This window comes from Alosa sapidissima, chromosome 15 (assembly GCF_018492685.1).
Source record: "Alosa sapidissima isolate fAloSap1 chromosome 15, fAloSap1.pri, whole genome shotgun sequence".
Lineage (NCBI taxonomy): Eukaryota > Metazoa > Chordata > Actinopteri > Clupeiformes > Clupeidae > Alosa > Alosa sapidissima.
The window spans coordinates 10,206,199-10,227,421 of record NC_055971.1 but is presented as its reverse complement, the minus strand read 5'-3'; the positions used below and the strand labels follow the sequence as shown (position 1 = coordinate 10,227,421).

Below are 21,223 nucleotides of genomic sequence, written 5' to 3'. Positions count from 1 at the left end.
GTGGTTAAAAGAAACAAGTACTTCATGTTCATATTTCAAATGTAGTGGAGTCAAAAGTACAGTATTTGTTTCCAAAAATATTAATACTCAAGTACAGATACTCAAAAATCATACTAAAGTACAGTAATCAAGTAAATGTACTTAGTTACTGTACACCTCTGCTTAATGCTTATATGAATCAAATTCCACATAAATATATTTGTACTCTATATAATATGTATGTAGTGTATTGTTGATGCTTGACAGCAAAATCTTGAAAAGATTCTAATTCTGTTATGCAACAAGAGCTGTTCCTGGCGGTAATCCCTGGCTGTCTTTACAGAGCAATAGTGCTCGTAGGCTGTTCAAAGGCTCGAGCTCCGCGGGATGTTTCTGTGCGCGCCGCGCCGAAGCACGTCACTCAGCTGGCAGCCAGATGTGTGCAGCGAACGCTGGGGTCACTGAGTCCATTTCCCCAGCCCCTCCGCCCGTAATCCCAGGCACATAGCTGAGGACCACCGTGTCTGGCAGACAGCATTGGAGGTTGGGAACAGGGTGGGGAGCTCTTTTTCCAATCTCTCTCTCTCTCTCTGTCTCTCTTTCTCTCTATCTCTCTCAGCTTCATGTGGGATAAGGTACACATCCTAGCCCAGGTGTTTTGATGGAAGAGCCGAGGAGTTCTGGCAGGTTCCAGACCTCTCGAGCAGTAAATGGTAATCAGAAAGAAGTGCTGAGGTGAGGGCTTCTATGGATGAATGGGTCCAGGAGAGGGAGGGGGGAGGGGGAGTTTCTGAGCCGTAATCTCATTATCCTTGTCCTTTTAATCCCAGAGAAGCGTCGGGAGTCTATAACCGGCTCTCTCACACCAGCACACTTACTTGCACTGCTCATACAGGGGAATCTCTTGCACTGCACTCAAACCCCAACACACACACACACACACACACACACACACACAGTGAATTTTCCCTCACAGGGTTGAACGTGCACATTTACACACTCACTGAGACTCACACAAAGACACAGGGAAACACACACACACAGGTTGATAGTATCTCCAACATTCAAAACGAACACATCCATTCTTCTAGGACACTTCTAGACCTGTTGCAGTTCATACAGATCCAGACGAGATGGATCAAACCATGTGTCTTGGAGTGGAGGGGGTCAAGAAGACCATCCTATATGGTGGCACTGGGGAAATACCTAAGTTCATCACTGGATCTAAGGTAAGGACCTGGACACGCCACAGCTCAATCCTGGCTGAGATTGCACAGTTCAGTATTTAGAAAGATTCACAGACAAAATTGGTTTCAACCTTAGCGTCAACACTCATGCAGTTAAACATGCAGTTAAACAACACTATATTTCAGGATTGGGACCTTTACAGTGCATTAGAAAACGACCCCAACATTACTGAATCACATGTACAGTAAATAACCTTGAAACTGATATAGGTCACTATACAATCTGTAAATGTCTCCTTTCATTCAATCTTTAGCAGACACAGGCAGAATGGGAGAGTCAGGGTCTGACAGTTTCATGCACTCTTTTAGCAGCATGTTGCAGCCACTGTAAACGCATCCTGTTGTTGCCTCATAGTAAACTGTGGTGCTGACCAAGATAAATCAAAAAAAGGAAAAGGGTAGATGTGTTACTTTTTCTGTCAAAACTGTTGTTTTAGCTGTTTTGCCAGCTGTGTTCAACTAACTTGGAATTAAAAGTGCTGAAATCTTTGTTTTGTCATTCCCAATATCACACACACACACACACACACACACACACACACACACACACACACACACACACACACACACATAAACACACACACACACACACACACACACACACACACACACACACACACACACACACACAGGTGAAGTTCCACTTCCGTACAATGCTGTGTGATGATGACCGCACGGTGATTGATGACAGCAAGAAGGTGGACATGCCGATGGAGATTGTGATCGGCAACATGTTCAAGCTGGACATCTGGGAGACCCTGCTCGCCTCCATGAGAATTGGAGAGGTGTCCGAGTTCTGGTGTGACATAACGGTGAGTGAGCTCATGTTTAAGGAAGTGAGAGGTGCATGTCCCATGTCCATTGTCTCAGATTACCCAATGCATCCTCTTTTCTCTTCTTCCACCATACAAATGAATGCTTACTCAGGGCTTAACACTCTCAAAATGAATGTGTTGTCCCTATCTGGACACAGAGATGTGTTAAAAAAAAAACAACGCAAGTTGTATTGTTTTCAATGCAAGTTGTGTTATTTTCAACACAAATTGTGTAACAAATAAATAAGTGAAACAACACAGTGTTAAAAACGATTCAAGTTGTGTTGTTTTCAACACATTTGTTTTGAGAGTGCAGATATGCAGAACTAATTTGTTTTAGATGGAAAGTTAAGTTGGGTTATGAGGAGGCCTCGTGGAGGTAAGGGCAGTAGTGCTAGCTTTGATAGATATTTGTTTGCGACTTTAGGTTTTTAGAAAACACTTTCACACGATTACACGTCCAGTGTTGTCTGATTAAACACCACCCTAACTGTGATTGACAGATGGACTGCTTAGAGTGGGTGATAATCTGCACCAGAGCCACCTTTCTTAAGCCTACTCACTGAGTCACTGCTGCAAATCCATTATCACATCTGTGCCATAGACACAGCTAACTTAATTTAGTCTGCTCCTACCTAATCCATTGGCTGGTAGTTATTTATAAATTGGACAGCTGTTGCCATTTTTGTGTGTAGTAGTTGTTGAGTTTTCACATTCTTTCTTTTTTCATTTGTATTTGTTTTAATGGGTAAGATATGAATAGTGTTATAAGATACAGTGTTGAAGTGCTAACTGTGTGAATGACATATCGTCTCCTCCTGTCAGCACACTGGCATGTACCCCATCTTGTCCAAGAGCATGCGGCGCATCGCAGAGGGCAAAGATCCGACGGATTGGCATATCCACACCTGTGGCATGGCCAACATGTTTGCCTACCACAGCCTGGGCTACGACGACCTGGACGAGCTGATGAAAGAACCAAAGCCCCTTTACTTTGTGCTTGAGCTACTCAAGGTTAGAGGGCATTGTTATAGTATATAGCAAACACAAATACATACATACACACATACACAAACATATACTGTATACACACAGACACACACACACACACACACACACACACACACACAAACACACACATACACATATACTGTATACACACACACACACACACACACACACACACACATATATCTAAAAACCCCACCCCACCCAAGACATACACTTAAAAACCAGCCTGGCAGAAATGTTTTAAATATCAGCTATTAGAGTGGCTTTCATGATGTATTTCCTATAGAGAGCACAGCACCTTATGAGCCTTAGGTGGGCTGAACTGGTGGTGTATTGGGCCATGCCTGGCCACTACAACTAGTGTGTAGCACACAGCTCTCTCTCTCTCTCTCTCTCTCTCTTTCTCTCTCTCTCTCTCTATTGCTCTCTCTCTCTCTGGCTGTACACTGCAGTGGCCACCTGTGGCTTTATGGGCCATTATGAGGGACCAAAGAAGTGCTGACCCCAGCAGAGAGAGATGCAGAGGAGAGCAAGGGGAGATTCTCTGTCTAGCGGGACATAAATGATCACAGCAGCTCACAAAATGGCCACTAGGATGTGCAATAGGACCATGTACTGCAGTCTAACAGATATAGAGTGGTTTATTGTGTGTGCATCTGTGTGTGTATGTGTGTGTGTGTGTGTGTGTGTGTGTGTGTGTAGGTGTCCCAGCCGAGTGAGTATAACCGTGAGACCTGGGCCCTCTCAGATGGAGAGAGAGTGAAGGCTGTGCCTCTGCTCCATGCTCAGGGCAACAAGTTCTTCAAACAGGGACGCTACGAAGAGGCCATCCAGAAGTACAAGGAGGGCATTGTTTGCCTCAAAAATGTACAAACAAAGGTACAATGAAAGTACTACCTCTGCAATGTTCAAGTTATGTCCTTGATAAACAGAATGATTTGAACAGAGGTCTCTCAGCAAAAGATTTTGGGAAAAAAGCTGAACCTTTATTCTATAAAAATGTGTGTAGGGTGTATTACAATGTATTTCTGAATGTTTTTATTGTGTGTGTGTGTGTGTGTGTGTGTGTGTGCGTGCGTGCGTGCGTGCGTGTGTGTGCGTGCGTGTGTGTGTGTGTGTGTGTAATTGTGTGGTTGCGTATTGTGTATCCTTAATTAGGAGAAGGCATGGGAAGTCTCATGGCTGAAGCTCGAGAAGATGGCGAACACACTCACACTAAACTACTGCCAGTGTCTGCTTCGCACAGAAGAATACTATGAGGTCATTGAGCACACCACTGACATTCTCAACAAACACCCAGGTAGGCTATGACTGTTCTCTCTGATGCATCAGCATATGCACTCATGCTTACCTTAATTAAAAAATTGTTCAGATGGTCCAAATAGAACTGAGGCAAGGTTCAGATACAGAATGTGAAGATCCCTCCTAAATATTCATGCAAACCACCTGGATTAAGAAATTAGCAAATGTCCTTGTAGCATGAGGTCAAGCCGAACTTACTCAAACTTTGAAGTAAAATGTCTGGGCTCAGTGCAAGGATATAGTGAAATCTTTGCTGGACCTTTAAACTGGCTCTTAAATTCCAATTCAATTCTTGAATTTCACTTGCATTTCAATTTAGGTAGCAAACAGGAAGCAGAATTGCAATTCAAATTGTGCACAACCCTGACTCCTGGACATAATATAGGTGGGATAAGAACAGTATATTAGTATGTACTGTGAGCTGTGTAGCAATTCAGTTCAATTCAATTCAAAGTTGCTGTATTAGCTAGATCCAGTTAAGATACAGTTTGGCCAAAGCACAAAGAACAATAAAAAATAACACATTCATGTGTAAGATAATACTGACTAAGAAAAAAAACAGGCAAATTGGCATACCCTTACCTGTTTTCACAGGCATCATGAAAGCCTACTACCTGAGGGCCAGGGCCCACTTAGAGGTGTGGAACGAGGCGGAGGCTCGGGAGGACTTTGAGAGGGTGCTGGACCTGGAGCCTGGCATGAAGAAGGTGGTGACGCGGGACCTGGGCGTGCTGAGCATGAGGATGGAGGAGAAGAATGAGGAGGACCGCAAGAAGTACAAGGGCATGTTCGAAGAGAAACGCAAGCAGCGAGAGATGGCACACAACACAGAGTCCGAAGAAGTGGAGCAACAGACCGGAGAGTCTGAAGTGTCCGACACACGCCAGGCGTGACTGTTGACGTTCACTGTGTTAGATGAAGGAGAAAGAAATTAGCATTTTCACTGCTGTGTGCTGAATGTAATGGAGTTGGAAATGGGGTGTTGGATGTTGTTTGCTCAGTAAGAATGCAATGCTGTCACACTAAGAGGTCTGAATAATTGTAGAGAATAGATCAGATTCAGTCTAGGCAGCATAAAAGTGTTATTGATATAAACATTGTGAACACTGGAAGGTTATGAACTCTAGTCTGAATGAAAGAAACACCATTTAAACACTTAATTATTTATTAAGACATTACTAAAGCATGAACTTCAGCATTTAACATCAATTATTGTTTTATTATAGCCTACTGAAATCCATGGTTTGACTGTTACACTTTCTTAGATACACCTTGCCGTAAAGCATTATTAGATACTGCATGTGTAAATGGAGTGGATGAATGCATTTGGCATACACCAATGTCTTACAGTCAGATTACCCTGCTGTCTACCCATTCCCTGTTACAGGTGATCAAACACTGCCATGATGGTGTCCTATAGCATCATAAGATGTACTACAAGGCATATTGCATTGTTTTGAAAGTAACTGAAATAAACAGAAATAAACACAAATGTGTGTTATTTCTCCTCCATTTAGTAAGAGATTGGAAGATTACTAGATTATTCTAGTACATTTGAAAAAGGATTCAAGTCGAGTCAAGTCGAGTTATCATAAAAGGAGCAAGATATCTCTAATAATAATCTAATCAGAAGAAACAGTGGCAGTTATCTATGATGATTTCTATCTTGAATAACATCTTCATTTCAAGTTAGAAACTGATCACTTTGGAGAACTAAAATATTCTTCAGTGGAGACCATATTTGGTATGTTACTAATTTACGTAGGCTACCAACCATCACCATGTATTTTTATCCAATTTGGTTTGTAATACATTGTTCAAAATGACCAAATATAGATGGCAGTATTGGTTGTACGTAGACTGTAATGGATGGAAGCTTCACAAGATCAAGATCGTCATCTTCCTTGATTATTACAAGTCAAATTACAGTTATTTTGACACTGGACATTAATCATACCTTCTTGTTTTTTAATGCTGTAGATTAGAACAGTGGTTCTCAACCTTTTTTCAGTGATGTACCCCCTGTGAAATATTTTTTTAGCCAAGTACCCCCTAACCAGCGCACAAGAATTACCGCTACGCTTCAACCACGACTCCATCGTTTGAGTTTTGACAGTGATTGACAGGTGATGGCGGGTGGCATGTGACAGGTGGGGTCAAACCATCCTGGTATGGGGGGGACACTGGGTTTTTAGGATAATGAAATTGAATAGCCTACTGAAATATAAAATTCATTTTATGAACTTATATGTTCCTGAAATATTTATTAAATAATTGTTTTTAAAGTATTTTTGCATGGATTCTACTTTTTTAATATATGTATATTTTAAAATCTCACGTACCCCCTGGAGTGCCTTCACGTACCCCCAGGGGTACACATACCCACCACTGGATTAGAACATGCTTCTTTTAGGACAGTTCATATTATTTCAAATTGCCAATGTTTTTGTTTATCTTTATACAAACAACAACATCGTATGAGTTTATCACAACACTCACACAGGAAAGAAGAAGCACAATATGTGGCTTGCTATGTGACATAAATTGGCCTTAAATTCTGGGAAGGACTGCTGAACTACATTTAGATGAAGGGCTGTATCCTGGACTTATGGGGTCTTCCTCTCATTCACTTCACCCAGGATAGACACTGTGGTGGACGCATATCCATAAAATCAAACAGAAAGGTCTAGAATCTTCCATCTGCCATTATAGGTTGACAGTTGATATTTAATGGAAAGTATAGCACAATGGAAAACTCCTCAAAGTGGCTGAGCAAACTGAATGAACTGAATATTTGAGTACGTTGGTTACATGCCCTTCGAGCCAACAAGACTGATATTTGAGTAACCTTTCGTCAACAAGAACAGTTAACAAGAGAGAATCAATCAACTCACTGTAAATACAAGTGCCTCAGGCCTAGATTAGCCATTCCTGAATGAGCTGGAATGTAGTGTGACAAAAACATGCTCATATGCAAAGCACATAAATAGTCTATAGGTAGTAGCCTATATACTGACTCAATAAAAATAGAGATGAAGATACACAGTCTTTAAAAATATGTGTGATACGCCAAAATAAATATTTTCCCCCAACCACAACTAACAAGAACCATATCCTTGCATTAAACTTATTCAAGGGTACACTCATCACAGTTTTTGTAACAGAAAAGGGCAGATTTTGACGATTGATCTGATGTTTTGGCTTTGGCTGTATGTGTGATCACTAACATCAAGTACACAAGCCCACAGTCAGAGATCACTATACAAAGAACAAAATGTACAGTAAGTGTGTGTCTTACTGTAAGTTATCAAATGGAAGGATATTGGTTCCGAGCAATACTGGAATGTCTCGGATAACCATATAACTCCATATGTGAGTGTGTGTGTGTATGTGTGTGTGTGTGTGTGTGTGTGAGAGAGAGAGAGAGTGATGACTAATGCTCCAAAGCTGACTGCAGTGAAGGACATGAGAAGGGCCACAACCCAGGTCGATGTCATTACATCATATGGAGCTTACTTTCATCCTGAGGGAATCCCTCTTCATTGTTATGCTGGGAGAGACACAAGATGCACGCAGTGTGGTGCTGATAAGAACAATGCAGACTTAGTGAAGCTGCTTTTCCTTCAAATGTATTTTAAATGAACTGAATGATCAGTCCATCAGCTCACAGGATTAATAAAAGTGGAATGAAAACAGATTTGGTAAAAGCAGGGAAAGACAGCTACACTACCAATTGCTAGGGGCACTGCAATGGCACAAAAATGGGAGACATATACAATACTTATCATATGCAGCTATATGACTTAAATGAAATAATCACCTAATCATGAAGAAATACACCATCCTATATGATATAATGGCTAACAATGCTACTTAAAAAAACACACATACATTCTCTCAATCGTACTCAGGTTGAGAACTATCCCTTTCTTCTCCAAAGCTATTGAAAGTGTGGCCTCCGTACAGGTCTCAGAATTCCTCTCACAGAATAACCTCGATCCAAATCAATCTGGCTTCAATAGCGGCCTCTCAACTGAAATGGCTCCGTTGTTTGTGAGCTCAGTCCTCAGTACTCAAGCTAAACGATCAGCTGCTTTCGTTAACCAGTACATCCTACTTTCCATACTCAGATATGGGTATCAAGAGCACAGCAATTTCCTGCATCTCACTAACTTCACCACAAGGGTACCCCAAGGCTCGATACATTTATCCGCTCGCAAAGCTTCTCTCATGTCTTCTTTATTTTGCTTTGCAGATTATACACAACTTCGAGGTTGCGAAAAACATAGGTGTCATGATTGATTTTAAAATAAATAACTATGGCCATGTTGCCTCGGCTCCTGGTACAGGCCATGCTCACGGTACAGGCCATGGTTAGGTCACTGAAAGACTTTCGCTGGCCCTTTTAGCCAGTGAAACAGCGGGGTGTCTGTTGGTCTTTCATCAAACCAAATATTCACGCCACGCCACCGGTCTGAAATATCTCTAAGGCCCGTTTCACTCCGGGTTCACTACGCAGTTGTTTTCTTTTACTATCTATGGTTTCTGGTTATCAGCCCACAATGTTAAGCTAATTCACTAACTCAAGATCCATCATGGATATATAAAACGATAAAAAAAAAAACGACAACAAAAAGGATGGAGGCATAGGATGGAGCAAAGCTAGATGAGTTATTTCAGATGGGCAAGAACAAGGTAAGCAAAATTGGTGTGCTTGTCAAAACGTTAGCATTACAGCTGTTTAAAGCCATATGTGCACAGTATGCTAGGGCTGTATAAAATTGTCCAAATGAATAGGTCGTTGTTAGGCGTTGTTGTTGTAAAGATATTGCATGTGGATGTTAGTAGGCCTAACAAACGAACCTAAAAAGACAAATATTATCAGCACTATGCACGTGGGGCATGGTGGGGGGCTCTGTAGATGGGTGTGCATACCATAGCATAGAATTCATTCCTGCAGGCGCCCCTGGACACTGCATGCACACTCAATCCAAATTCTTCTCTGTGGTTCCCCTATGGTGGAAAGCCCTACAAGGGGCAGGGGCGTTCCTGTCTATCTTCAAAACTCTTTTGAAGACCCAGCTCTGGCAAGAGGAGCCTACCCCCCTCTCTTAACACCAATACACTTAACTTGTTGCACTTACCATGACGTTCTTCTCTATCCTGTCTAACCCTCTACAACCCTAACTTGACTCCAAATGCTTAACGAAATGAATACATGTGAATGTGTTATGGCACCTGAGCCTATTAGAAACGTGTCGAGTATCACAAATCTTATATATGTACAACTACTGTATAAATTATGGCTGCACTTTATTCATACGTGTACCCAGTAGCTCGAAGAGAATCACATCAAGACTGAACCGCGACAAAATATGTGACAGCAGAACCTCGCTGATAAAATTTCGCGTAATGCTAGACGGTATTGCAGCATGCCCCCAGGGGAGCTGGAGCAATAATAACGCAGCAGCAAGAATCCGCCCCGCGTACTGCTCACTCTTGGCGCCCCTCCACCACAGCGGTGCTGATGCTGAGGGTTGTGCGGTGCGCTGCTCTGCTACAAGTTCAGCCAGTCACTCTTGTTGCTGCAGCGTGGAGAGATCAAGCCCTTTCAAGCGGCGCAGTATCGCTGCGGAAGCACAGCACGTTCTTTGTTTGTACACAAGACTGCCCAGAAAGTGACTTTGTTACTAGAGATTTTCCCCTTAAATGTTTACATGTTAAATGCAAGCACGTCGTTTTTCACAAGGATGCAACGGGGAGAGAGCGCGGGACAGGAGGCTTTTGAGTGATTTGTTCCTGTGTGGAGTTTTTTGTCGTTGTGGATGGATAAGGCGCGTGCACGTTCAGAAGAAGATGGTTTTCTGATGACTGTGGATTGAATGGAGCTGCGGAATTGAAGTAAATTAATTACTGTTGATCCAGGAGGAGGGATGCCCATATGCCCAAAAGGAGAAGCAATAGAGGAGTTCTGTCTTTTTATCTAATTGCCCAAAGCTCGCATTTATAATTTAATTCATTGTAAAGAGGAGACTCTATCTCCAGCTTTTATCAGATTTATACAATAATTGTAAAACTAAATGATGAAACATGAAGAGAAATATGTTTAATTCACGTATGGGAATTTAGCATTTCAAAACGTATCGATTACACAAGATATTTTCTTGAAGACCGGGAGTTTTTTTTTTCCATACATTTGTCGCTTTGTGCTTGAAGAATGGCGATTAATACAGATCCAGAGTTTGAGAAATCCACCCTGGGAGAAAATGCCGCCGCGCAGCCCCCCGAGTCCCATGAGACGGAGAAACTTCTCAGCGTCACCACCACCGAGCCCGGGGGCAATGGGATGAAGATGTCCAGCTCCTTCACCGTAAATATGGGCAGCGACAAAGCCTTGGATGCTGACCAAAACGGCCACAGTGTGCCATTGAGGTCTGGTTCCGCAGGGCACCTAGGGGCTGCTCCGCTGTCCCCGTCCCGAGTCAGTTTAAGTCGCACTTCTTCCACTGGGAATGCCGCGCAAGAGCAACAGAAGCCCAAAGACTATCTTATTTTGGTTATTCTGTCCTGCTTTTGTCCCGTCTGGCCCCTCAGCATCGTTGCACTGGTATATTCAATTATGGTAAGTAGCCTACCCGTCTTTGCCAAAGCCCCATGTGAACACGTTCATGTCCTTAGCTGGAGAACAAAAAGATTTATATGGTGTAAGAAGGAAGAATATTATTGAATTCATAAAAATCACAAGGGGTTTCACGGGGGCTGTATGGTCCTCATGGTAAAACCTGCATTCATCATATTTCTATATGTATGTGTATTCCTCACTGAATCCAGAATGGGAAAGTTTTTGCTTAGGACTTACTATACACACATTTGTCTGCCCAGATGCTCCCATTCACACTTTTGGTAAAGAGGAAATACGCACTGAACACCTGTCCAGGTGCACCCTCGGGCACATGCGAGCTCCTGTCACTTAACACAGCTGAGATGAATGATCAACACAGTAGAATATTGATTTTCATTGTGTAAAAGTGACTAAAGGCATAATTGCTGCTAAATTGTACGTTTTCACAGCCAATCATTTGACCTTTGACAAAGGAAAGTACAATGACATAATCAAGTTGAGAAATTATGTAAAAACGTCACAACCCCAAAACATCCAACTTCCATATTTGTAAATCACATTTTTTAATCTTAACAGACGGTGCATTTCAGTACTAAAGTTACCTGAATAACGACGTTAGCCTTCAGTAAATGCCATATATTAGAGGGTGTAATTTGGACAGTGTTTCACTTGCAGGGCGTGGTGCCATTCAGTCATTCTTTTCCATTGGTTTGTGTAGCCCTACATCCAGTCAGAAGAAAATTGGACGTTTTGAACAGCTGAAATGAATGCAAATATTGTACTGAAACGGAATAATGTGTGAGTAAGCGTTTTTCACGACCGTGGCACACGTGAAAGACTGTTTAGGTCATTGTGCGTGAAGTTGTTCGCTTGGTGCGCGTTCAACACTGCAGCTCGGACTCAGAGACTCTATGTAATGTTTTGTGTGAGAAACGTCTGTATTGCCTGTGTCATGCGTGTTTGTAGTGCAATATGTTCGCGTTTCATCCAAGCATTTCAGGTTAGCCTTCGGCCTCTGGAGAGGTTTCTTATCCAAGTATGTGTGTTCTCATCTGGACGGTCGGTCTGAAGGCAGAGTAAAGAGGAGAGTCCACGGAGTCACACCGATAGATTAGGCTGACAGTGGGACATGACCCAGTGCAAAATTAGGCTACTGACCTAGACTGCAGTACATAATGCACCGACTGAGGAAATTTCAGATGTCATTTTCACAAAAGTAAATGTAAAATAACCCTAGAATTTATAATGTAACTTACTTAACAGACGTTTACTAAAACACCAGAGACAAATCTGAACATTAATATTTCCATGAAGCTGTTTAATTAATAAAGGGTGAAAAGCTACTTTTTGCCATTTTATTTTGGAGGGCTTTAAACTCAAAGGTTGAGAAATTTCCCTTAGAAATAAATGCCAAAAAAGTGGATAATTAAACTTCAAAATGAGGTAATAATAAATTGATGATTTTGGACCCACAGTGTTTCATCTTTAAAAAAAATAATACAGGTCTGCAACTCTGAACTGCAGATTCATCAAAAATATTTTGTCTTTATACACTAGCCTTACAAAGTGTTGTATAATTAATTATGTCTTGGCTGGAGATACGGAATTCTAAACCCATTTTAATTATAACCTTGTAATTGAGCCAGCTTGGAAGTAGAATGAAAACTTCCTGATACTGGCAAACCCTGATAGGACTATGAAAGAACTGATGGCCAGTGTGACTGACTCCTCTAAACAACAAATGAACTCATGAACAAACATGAGCAACTCGCATAGAAGCATGCTCAGCAAAGGAAGAGTGGGAGGGAGACCTTGTCACCAGTGACAGTGAGTAATACACATAAACTCTGTGTTCATGTGAGCCTCTTGTCCGTTTGGAGGTGTACAAACAGCCTTTACCTTCCCCTCTGTTTGTGAAGTCCCAGGAAGAGACAGAGGGAGAGGGAATAGGAGAAAGGGGGACAGAGAGAGGAAATAAGAGCTGGCATCTAACTCAATACAAGGTGAGAGGAGTCAATTAGCTGCTTCTGCAGAGGGCCGTTTGCAGCAGTTAGACATTAGACATCTCCCAGATAAACATCCCCTCTATGACTTCCCCTGGAGCAGTGGAGAGAACCCCCACCCCGCCACACACACACACACACACACACACACACACACACACACACACATACACAAACACAAACACATACACACACACACACACATACACATACATAAAGGCACCACTGCTTCATCAAAGGCAGGTAGACCAGTCATGTGGCCTAGACTGTGGACAAACTGGAATGAGGTTCCAGGAGAAAACCGATTTGAGGAAGGGGATTTCCTGGTGGCAGTTTACCGAAGCAGAAGCCTAGGAGTCAATTAAGGGGAGTGGAGGGCTGTGGAGTAATGGCCTTTTATTGCATTGACCCAGCTCTGCAAGTAGAGCAGGCAGGACGCAGGAAACACGCAGCCACCACCACCTCAACGGCTGCTGCTGCTCCTGCCAGGGCACGCTTGGCAGATTTACATGTGAAATACGGGCCATTGTGCGTGAGTTATGAGTGAGTATGTGTGTTTGTGTGCTGCTGGGACTGCAGTGCTGATGGCGTTAGAGCTGCATGTGAGTGTAGTCAAATGGATGCACGTGCAGGAGGTTTCTGTTGATGTGTGTGTGTGTGCGTGTGTGTTTATGTGTGTGTGTGTGTGTGAGTGTGTGTGTGTGTGTGCATGTACGGCATGGGCAGAGGGTATAATGGTTCAGGTGTGTCTGTGTGCAGTTAGTCATTCATCTATTTTTGTTTTTTAAAACTTGACTACCCTGATTGGCATTTAACTAATGAGAGGGAGAATTCACAAGGGGGACCCAGATCTCTCTTAGACCTGCACAAAAACCAACCTTGATCAAATATGGGCTGTGAGGGGAAAGAGACAGTGTTCAAGAGCAAAGTCTAAAGGGCAAGCAGTCAGATTCAGCCCATGATCGGATATCCAGCACCTGATTGGCTGTGGAGAGTGAGGCAACCAGGAGATGGATTCTGTGTGGCTTTGCGTTTAGCAGGTTTACCTCCTGCTTTTTACAGTCACTAAACCCATACCCCCCCCCCCCCCCCCCAAGTGCCGCGTTCCCTTTGCTGCTGGCTGGCTGGGCTGCTCTCTGTATTATTAATGGCTGAGGCTTGTGAGAGAGCACTTAGCCCCCCCCCCCCTCACACACACACACACACAATCTCTCTTTCTCTCTCTTTCTCCCTCTCTTTTTGTCTGCAGTAGAGGATGCTGTGGGGGATTGCTGGGAGTGGTGGTTGGTCGTGGTATAGCAAGAAGGATGCCGATAGGTTTGTCAGGAACGTGTATTGGCCATCGATTGGCCTTCCTCCAAGCCGAACATGTGGCATGTGAGGAAGAGGAGGAGTTTGGGGGGGGGGGGGGGGTTGGGACGTCTCACATTCATGAGAGAAATACAGGCATCCCTGCCTTCCAGGCAAATCAATATGCCCATTTATCATGAGTAGGCCTGCTCCCCCTTCACCCCCACCCCCCACTACCCAGCTCCTGGGCTCTGGAAAAGCCACCCTGAGACTGGCTCAATCCCACTGCTGCTCGCCATTACTCCCGAAGTGACATTAAAGCGAAATGAAATCCTCTCGGAAAGGACACGGCTCCCGCCTGGAGTGTACGGGGGCTTGAAATGACAGCCATTCAGCTCTTTTTTTTTTTTTTTTTTTTTTTTTTAAAAAGAAGAAATTCCGGAACATTAATAATAATTTTTAAAAAATCGTACTGTAGAAGTTCCAGAGGTATTGCACAGAAGGAGAAAGTTACGGGGAGCGTAAGTGCACCTCGAGTGGACGGCTCTCTATCACCGTGCTCTTGTTTTTAAGGGCCTCCATTGATTGGAGGCGCTGATGCGGCTTTTCGCTGTGATTGGACTTTGGATCAATAGAGCTTTGCTGCCCTGGCCACATATTATACCTCTGCTAAGATATCAGGGCCAGTCTGCAGTATTTGAACTCAGACTGGGGAATGTGCCGAGATGTGTGTGTGTGTGTGTGTGTGTGTGTGTGTGTGTGTGTGTGTGTGTGTGTGTGTGTGTGTGTGTGTGTTCGGGGTGGGTGGTATAGCTAAACAAGAGGGGCTCACTTTTTGATGAAACTATGTAAAGCTACCCCCTACACCCCGTCCTGCCAGGAGAGCAGAGCAGAGCAGGGGGGTGTGTGTCTGTGGTCCTAATCAGAGCTGTGGAGCCAGAGAGAGGTGTCAGAGAGGGAGGCCGACAGGCAGGGGGACGTTAGCCTGCACACCCAGCCAGCCTGCCTGCCTGCCTGCCACTCTCAGCGGTGGAGCTTAGCTGTGCGAAATCTCAGCAGCCTTGCCGAGACACTGTGGCGACAAGGAAGTCCACTGGGAAGAGAGGGAGCAGGGGAGAGAGAGAGAAAGAGAAAGAGAGCAGGAGAGAGAAGAGAAAGAAAGGGAGATCAAGAGAGGGAAAGAGAGAGAGTGTGTAAGGGAGGGTGAGTGGGCTTCTTGTTTTCCTAGGCTACAACTGTGACAGCTGTAATCCTATCCTTTATTGTAAATCTCCCTGTCCTAAGCAAACACAGCTCAGAGTGGAGCACGGATAGGCCATTAGCATAAAGTCATATGTGCTAACACAATGGGAACTGGCAGGACACACTTTCATAAAAGGCCTACTCTGAATGGTGCAGTGATGTCATTGCACACTAGGAAGCGAGTGCAGGTGTTTTTCAGAAAATGAAGGCAACATTTATTATCTTGATTTTTATATTACTGCCAGGTTTCCTGGCATCTGATTATGTTGAATGGAGTTCTTGTAAATGAAGATTAATGCGGAACGAAATCATAAAGTAAGAGTACACCAGTTAAATATAATTGGGAAGAATCTGGTCTTGTAAAACAACTTCTATTTTGATTTTCATTGGTGACTTCTAAAATATTGCCAGCAAGAATATTTGTAAAGGGGCTTTTGAAGACTTTTTTGAAGGTCCACTTCAGAACCAGTTCTAGGATTTTGAGGGATTTTGACAGCACTACTGTCCGACGCTACCAACCCTCCCAATTCTGTCCCATCTCTTTGTAAATGACACTATTGCATTTCAATGAGAGTCGCTCTTGCAGTAAATATCCTTTCCAAATTTCCCACCTGCTAAAATACATTTTCTCTCTGACTTGCTGTATTATTGCCTTACAGTGAAGTATTTTAAGCTTCCACATCTCCACCCCCACCCTGCAACCAACAAACCATAACACATACATTATTCAGGGGGTGGAACAGGAGGGGACTTTTTAAAGAAATTGTGCACTAGTTGGACTGTGAACTTTAAGTCACCTACAGGATGTAGTCAGGGTTTCTTCCAATGCCACTTGGACAGCACTGAGGGGTGGAGGGGTCCGTAGGCAGAGATGTAGTGGAGGCTAAACGCAAGTAAACACAGTTTATCCACCTCTGACATGTCAGAAATAGAGTTTATCCACCTCTCAAAAGAGTTTATTCACCAATTGCAACTTTTTACATTCAAAAATCACACTTTATTATCCACATTCACAATATGTACACTCACCAACATTCTAGGAACCATTTAATACCACTGGTATTGTTATAAACATTGGACAATAACCTCCATCATCATCAAACATGTTCTGAATGCCTTTTTTAAAAATCTGATACGGCATGGCGCAGTCCACCTCACATTGATCACAGAATTCATAGTTTACCCACCTCCTATTTTACCATACATCTCTGTCCAAAAGGGACACTGACTTTAGTCCTGCATCCATTTCTTAAAGACCAATGTGGGTTGCCTGAGGGGTCTTACTCTTAGCCTAAAATACCACAAACATATGGAATCAGGATGTGTGATAAAATAAGGCATCTGAATGAGATTGTCATGATAATATGAAAATGCACCACTGAGTGTTTTGAGGTTGGCCACTGCATCTACAGTGTGTGTGTGTGTGTGTGTGTGTGTGTGTGTGTGTGTGGTGTTGTCCTGGAGGGTATGGCAGGTGGTATTGATTTCTTTAATGCAGTCTGCTGAAGGGACGCCCTCCCATGGGTGCAGTGAGAGTTAATGGGAAGATGTGGCGGAGGGCCACTGGTAATGAGAGCACAATGCCATTGGTCAGGTTTCTTGTGTTGTCCTGGTCAACTCAACACAACATATAGTCCCCTCTGACCTCTAGAGTCATGGAGGAGTCGTTCCCTCCAACCAACCCTGGCCTTTATCTTACAAGCTCTGCTGGTCCATCACTCTGTAAAACTGTTTAATTGAGCTTGTGCGTATAGGTCAATAGAAAAGTGTAGTCTCTCTAGCAGTTTTTCGTAGCCTTGGTGAACCCAGATGAACCTATACATTTGAATGTGGAAAGAATCCCATTGACACCCATTTCAGAATCACCAAAAACCCAGGATCCAATCGCAAATCATTTTAACATGATGACATATGATGGCAGTGCATTCAACACAACCAATGGCAGGGTTAAACAAATATGAAGGTTTATTTTCTTTGGAATCTTTAAAACAACTGCATATAAAACCTTCATTTACCAGAAAGAGCTGTTTGCTGCACTTCTGAAATGATTTGGTAAGACTTTAATGCACCAGTTTAAGTTTAATTTCACTGTTGGTTACGCCCCTGGAAGACGTAAGTCAATTAAACCTTTCCCGGCCCACTCTCAATCTCAATTGAGAAGCAGTCTGGTGTCAACCAGGCAAAGTTTTTCTACCCTTCCTGCAATTTCAGCCGGTTTCAACGACCCATGTGCAACAGCAAATAAAGACAACAGTGTGTAACAACAGTCACACATGCTGCTCAGAAGCACACACTTGAGAGAAATCTGAATTGAGAGGAGCATAATGCACTGCACACACCCCTCCTACCTCACTGCCTTAATGGTTTCCCAATGAAAAAGTAAACTTGAGGTGTATATTATGTATGTAATAGTATTTTTGATATTAGCTTTTTGCACAATCTTTTTTAATCAGTGGCGATGTTTCACGTGCTTATCGGTCAAAGAGTATCTGGTTGAGATCACTGATTTATCTTTCTTTCCTTTCAAGTATTTCTCTGCTGAACATCACTGGAATAAGTTTCCCAGCTCCATGTAAAAAAGTATGTCTCAGTCACAGGAATATGTGTCCTTTATCCACTGGCTGTTTAGCAACAGTTAGTTTCCCTTACCTGCATGAGATGGAGAAGACAGAGGGCTTCTCTAGTGTTGACTAATGGGTGTTCATTCATATTTGAAAAGGATGCACTCAGTGTGGTGGGTTTCACTGTGGTCTCATGCCATGTTCCTGTCCCGTGTGTGTGTGTGTGTGTGTGTGTGTGTGTGTGTGTGTGTGTGTGTCCAGTCCAGAAACAGTCAGCAGCAGGGCGACTTGGATGGAGCTCGGAGACTGGGGCGTCTGGCTCGCCTCCTCAGCGTCGTGTCCATCATCCTGGGCCTGGTGATCATTATTGTCTACACAGTAGTATTAAGTAAGTAAGGCAATACAGCATCTTTTCCCTGCTCCCCAAGACCTATGTCTGCTTGTGTGCCATTTGGTCCTTTACTTGTCATCAAATTTGGAAAGATCTATAGAGAATTCCATCACAGAATGCAGATCTTTAAGCAAAAACACTGAGAGTTGGGGTGGGGTTGGTAAGGCATATTCCCACAGCTGTGCTCTGGCTATAAATATGAAACCTGAATGCACATAGGTCTTTCATACAAATCTCTAACTTTCATTGATGAAATGACTGACGAGGTGTGTAGGAGGTTCTCTTAGGCAGACTGTTATACAGATAGGACTAACCTTGTTTTTCTCTCGTTTCATCAACAGCAACACAATGAAATTAACATGCCGAAAAACAAGCAACAGCAAGGCCACGTATCATTAGAAAATACCTCCTTCTCAGCAACCGACAAAAAAAGAAAAAAAAACAACAAAAAAAACAGATGCAAAGTAAATTCATAGGTGCAAGTGATGCATGCTTTAGGGTTACAATATGCTTGATGAAAAAGAATATAAAACCTGATATACTGTCCAACGTGTCCAAAAGTAATTAGTGGTTATGACTTGCATTCAGTACACAAGCCGCACTCAGCTGTGCAGATTCGATGAGAGAACAACAGAGGAAGAAGCTGACGGAGGTTTCTCAGTTGTACAAGGACCACTGGGCCTGAAGGGAACCAATGGACTTTGCATAACCATTCTTTAGTCCCAGCTGACTAAAATATATGAATATATTTGCAACATACATATTATATATATATATAATATATATATATATTGATGTACATTTTTAAAGAGATTTGTATGCAGTGGTTGCAGAGAGTCAGAGAGTCACTGTTTGTTGGTTGCCTTGCTGCTAACTGTAGGATTTGTACAGACTGGCAAACTAGCTGGGGAAAGGGAAACCATGAAGATGGGCTGTGGTTTTTATTTTGGCTAATTACTTTGTAGCGTTAAAAAATACCACGTGCATGTCTCTCTGAAGCATAGGAAGCCAAACGATTTTCTTATTCAAAGAGAAACTGACTCGACGAAAATCATTATTTCTGTGCCAGTGAGAAAAGGGTGTGGTTCCAATAATCAGTGGTAAATGTACATACTGTGAGATCAGTGCTAGAAAGTCCCAGAAACTCATGCGCCTCTCCATATCGATAACGCATGCCAAGCCTGATTGAGCCTGACACACCCCAGATTGCCCCCTGTGCATGGGTGCAACTGAGGAGGCATGAAGAACCCCTGGACTTCGTCCAGCTCAAACCCCTGACCCCTTTCCCTGCCCCTACCCGACTCCCCTGATATGTGTACTAGCCGTCCCCCGATACCGTGTAGTGCAGTATACTCTTCACCACTGCACTATGCCCACTACCCACATACAGGCCTTACCTACTGTCAACCTGTATTTGTTCGATTATATATACATGTATATTTATATATCCAAGTTTATGTATTCACACAATATATAGGCATGCTTTGAACAAACAGTACACCATCCCTCACGGAAATCCCTGTTGCAAGTAGGCTGAGGCCAATGCAGGGTGGGTACATTGTGACTGGAGACACTGTATGGTCTTAATAGTACTGTAATGCGCACACTGATCTGTGACATCATTTAAAAAAAATGCCCATTTGGTTTTTGTCAACTCGTGCACAATAAAATTTGCCCATCTGCCCATTACTGAGAAGTTTGGATTTTTTTTTACTACTGAATAAGCAAATAGTGGGTCTTTCATAGGGATTGGTTGGCATAATACATATTGTTCAGTCCTACTTTTTGACGTTTAAGACTTGATGAGCAAGAAAAGCACTGGTTCAGTGAAAGGCATGACTGTCATAACGGTCAACAGTTATATGGTGCCTGGAAAGAACACAGGGAACTATTTCCTGGGTTTTATGTCTCCGAGGTCATATCTGCCGAGTACAGACGAAGACTCTCCATTCAAAGATCCCTGGAGATAAAGCTCAGGTGTACTGATCAAATTCTTTCTCAGCCCCAAGTATAGACAACAAAGCACTTGATACATGCTGAACATCCCCCATCCACAGTCACTGAAAATGGGAGCTAAAAAACCCGTCCAAAACCTTTGACCAAAAAGGCACCTTTCACATTCAGTTACACATAACTCCTCAATCAGTGCACTGTGGACATTTTCCATTGCTGGTTTTCCAGAACAAGATATTTTGGTGACCTCTATCTAAAAGTGTTCAAGCATCATCTAAAATGTGCACTGATCTGGACTGAGATTGAAAAAAAAAACATAACTGTGAAATTTACAAATGATCAGGACCATACATTTGATTGAGAATAGTGCATCTTCTTTTGTATGTATATTGTTTTTTTTTTTTACAATGGCCAGTACAAAATTTAAGAAAATGTCAGTGATGTCCAACTCATGACTACTATTTTCCACTGAAGAGAATGATTTTACATACTGTCTTGTACGTCGCACATATCTTCAAAGACTGTTATTGTGTATTCAGTCATCCACTGCTAAGACCTTGAATGAAATGTGACTTTCTATCCATGTATCTTTTTAGCAGTTTAGTTCTCTTTTGGATATGTATGTTTTTCAGACCTTTATTGTGTACCTTTCGCATGTATGGAATAAACTTTAACATGCATGGACCATGGTGAGTCTTATTTACTTGTAAAGTTATGGTTTAAAATACAATAAATTAAATACAACAGTAGGTGGATTCTATAAGATATTGAAAATATTATATTTTTGGAATATTTCCATACTGGACA

The 21,223-nt window shown here is 42.7% G+C and overlaps 2 protein-coding genes across 2 annotated transcripts; both read left to right on the top strand.

The window, feature by feature from the left end:
• The first annotated feature begins 879 nt into the window (after nt 1-879).
• On the top strand, nt 880-5,821 carry aipl1 (aryl hydrocarbon receptor interacting protein-like 1). The gene is made up of 6 exons (XM_042063891.1): nt 880-1,208; nt 1,859-2,038; nt 2,867-3,055; nt 3,755-3,931; nt 4,211-4,352; nt 4,949-5,821. The coding sequence occupies exons 1-6, from the start codon at nt 1,113-1,115 to the stop codon at nt 5,245-5,247; spliced, it is 1,083 nt and encodes a 360-aa protein (XP_041919825.1). The 5' UTR covers nt 880-1,112; the 3' UTR covers nt 5,248-5,821.
• Nucleotides 5,822-9,747: 3,926 nt separating this feature from the next.
• On the top strand, nt 9,748-21,101 carry trarg1a (trafficking regulator of GLUT4 (SLC2A4) 1a). The gene is made up of 3 exons (XM_042064760.1): nt 9,748-10,976; nt 18,334-18,460; nt 18,805-21,101. The coding sequence occupies exons 1-3, from the start codon at nt 10,572-10,574 to the stop codon at nt 18,813-18,815; spliced, it is 543 nt and encodes a 180-aa protein (XP_041920694.1). The 5' UTR covers nt 9,748-10,571; the 3' UTR covers nt 18,816-21,101.
• The last annotated feature ends 122 nt before the right edge of the window (nt 21,102-21,223 follow it).

Coding starts and splice junctions, on each gene's coding strand:
- aipl1 (XM_042063891.1), top strand. CDS start 1,113: ATGGATCAAACCATGTGTCTTGGAGTGGAGGGGGTCAAGAAGACCATC. Junction 2,039..2,866: donor AGTTCTGGTGTGACATAACG/GTGAGTGAGCTC, acceptor TCCTCCTGTCAG/CACACTGGCATGTACCCCAT. Junction 3,932..4,210: donor TCAAAAATGTACAAACAAAG/GTACAATGAAAG, acceptor ATCCTTAATTAG/GAGAAGGCATGGGAAGTCTC.
- trarg1a (XM_042064760.1), top strand. CDS start 10,572: ATGGCGATTAATACAGATCCAGAGTTTGAGAAATCCACCCTGGGAGAA. Junction 10,977..18,333: donor CACTGGTATATTCAATTATG/GTAAGTAGCCTA, acceptor GTGTGTGTCCAG/TCCAGAAACAGTCAGCAGCA.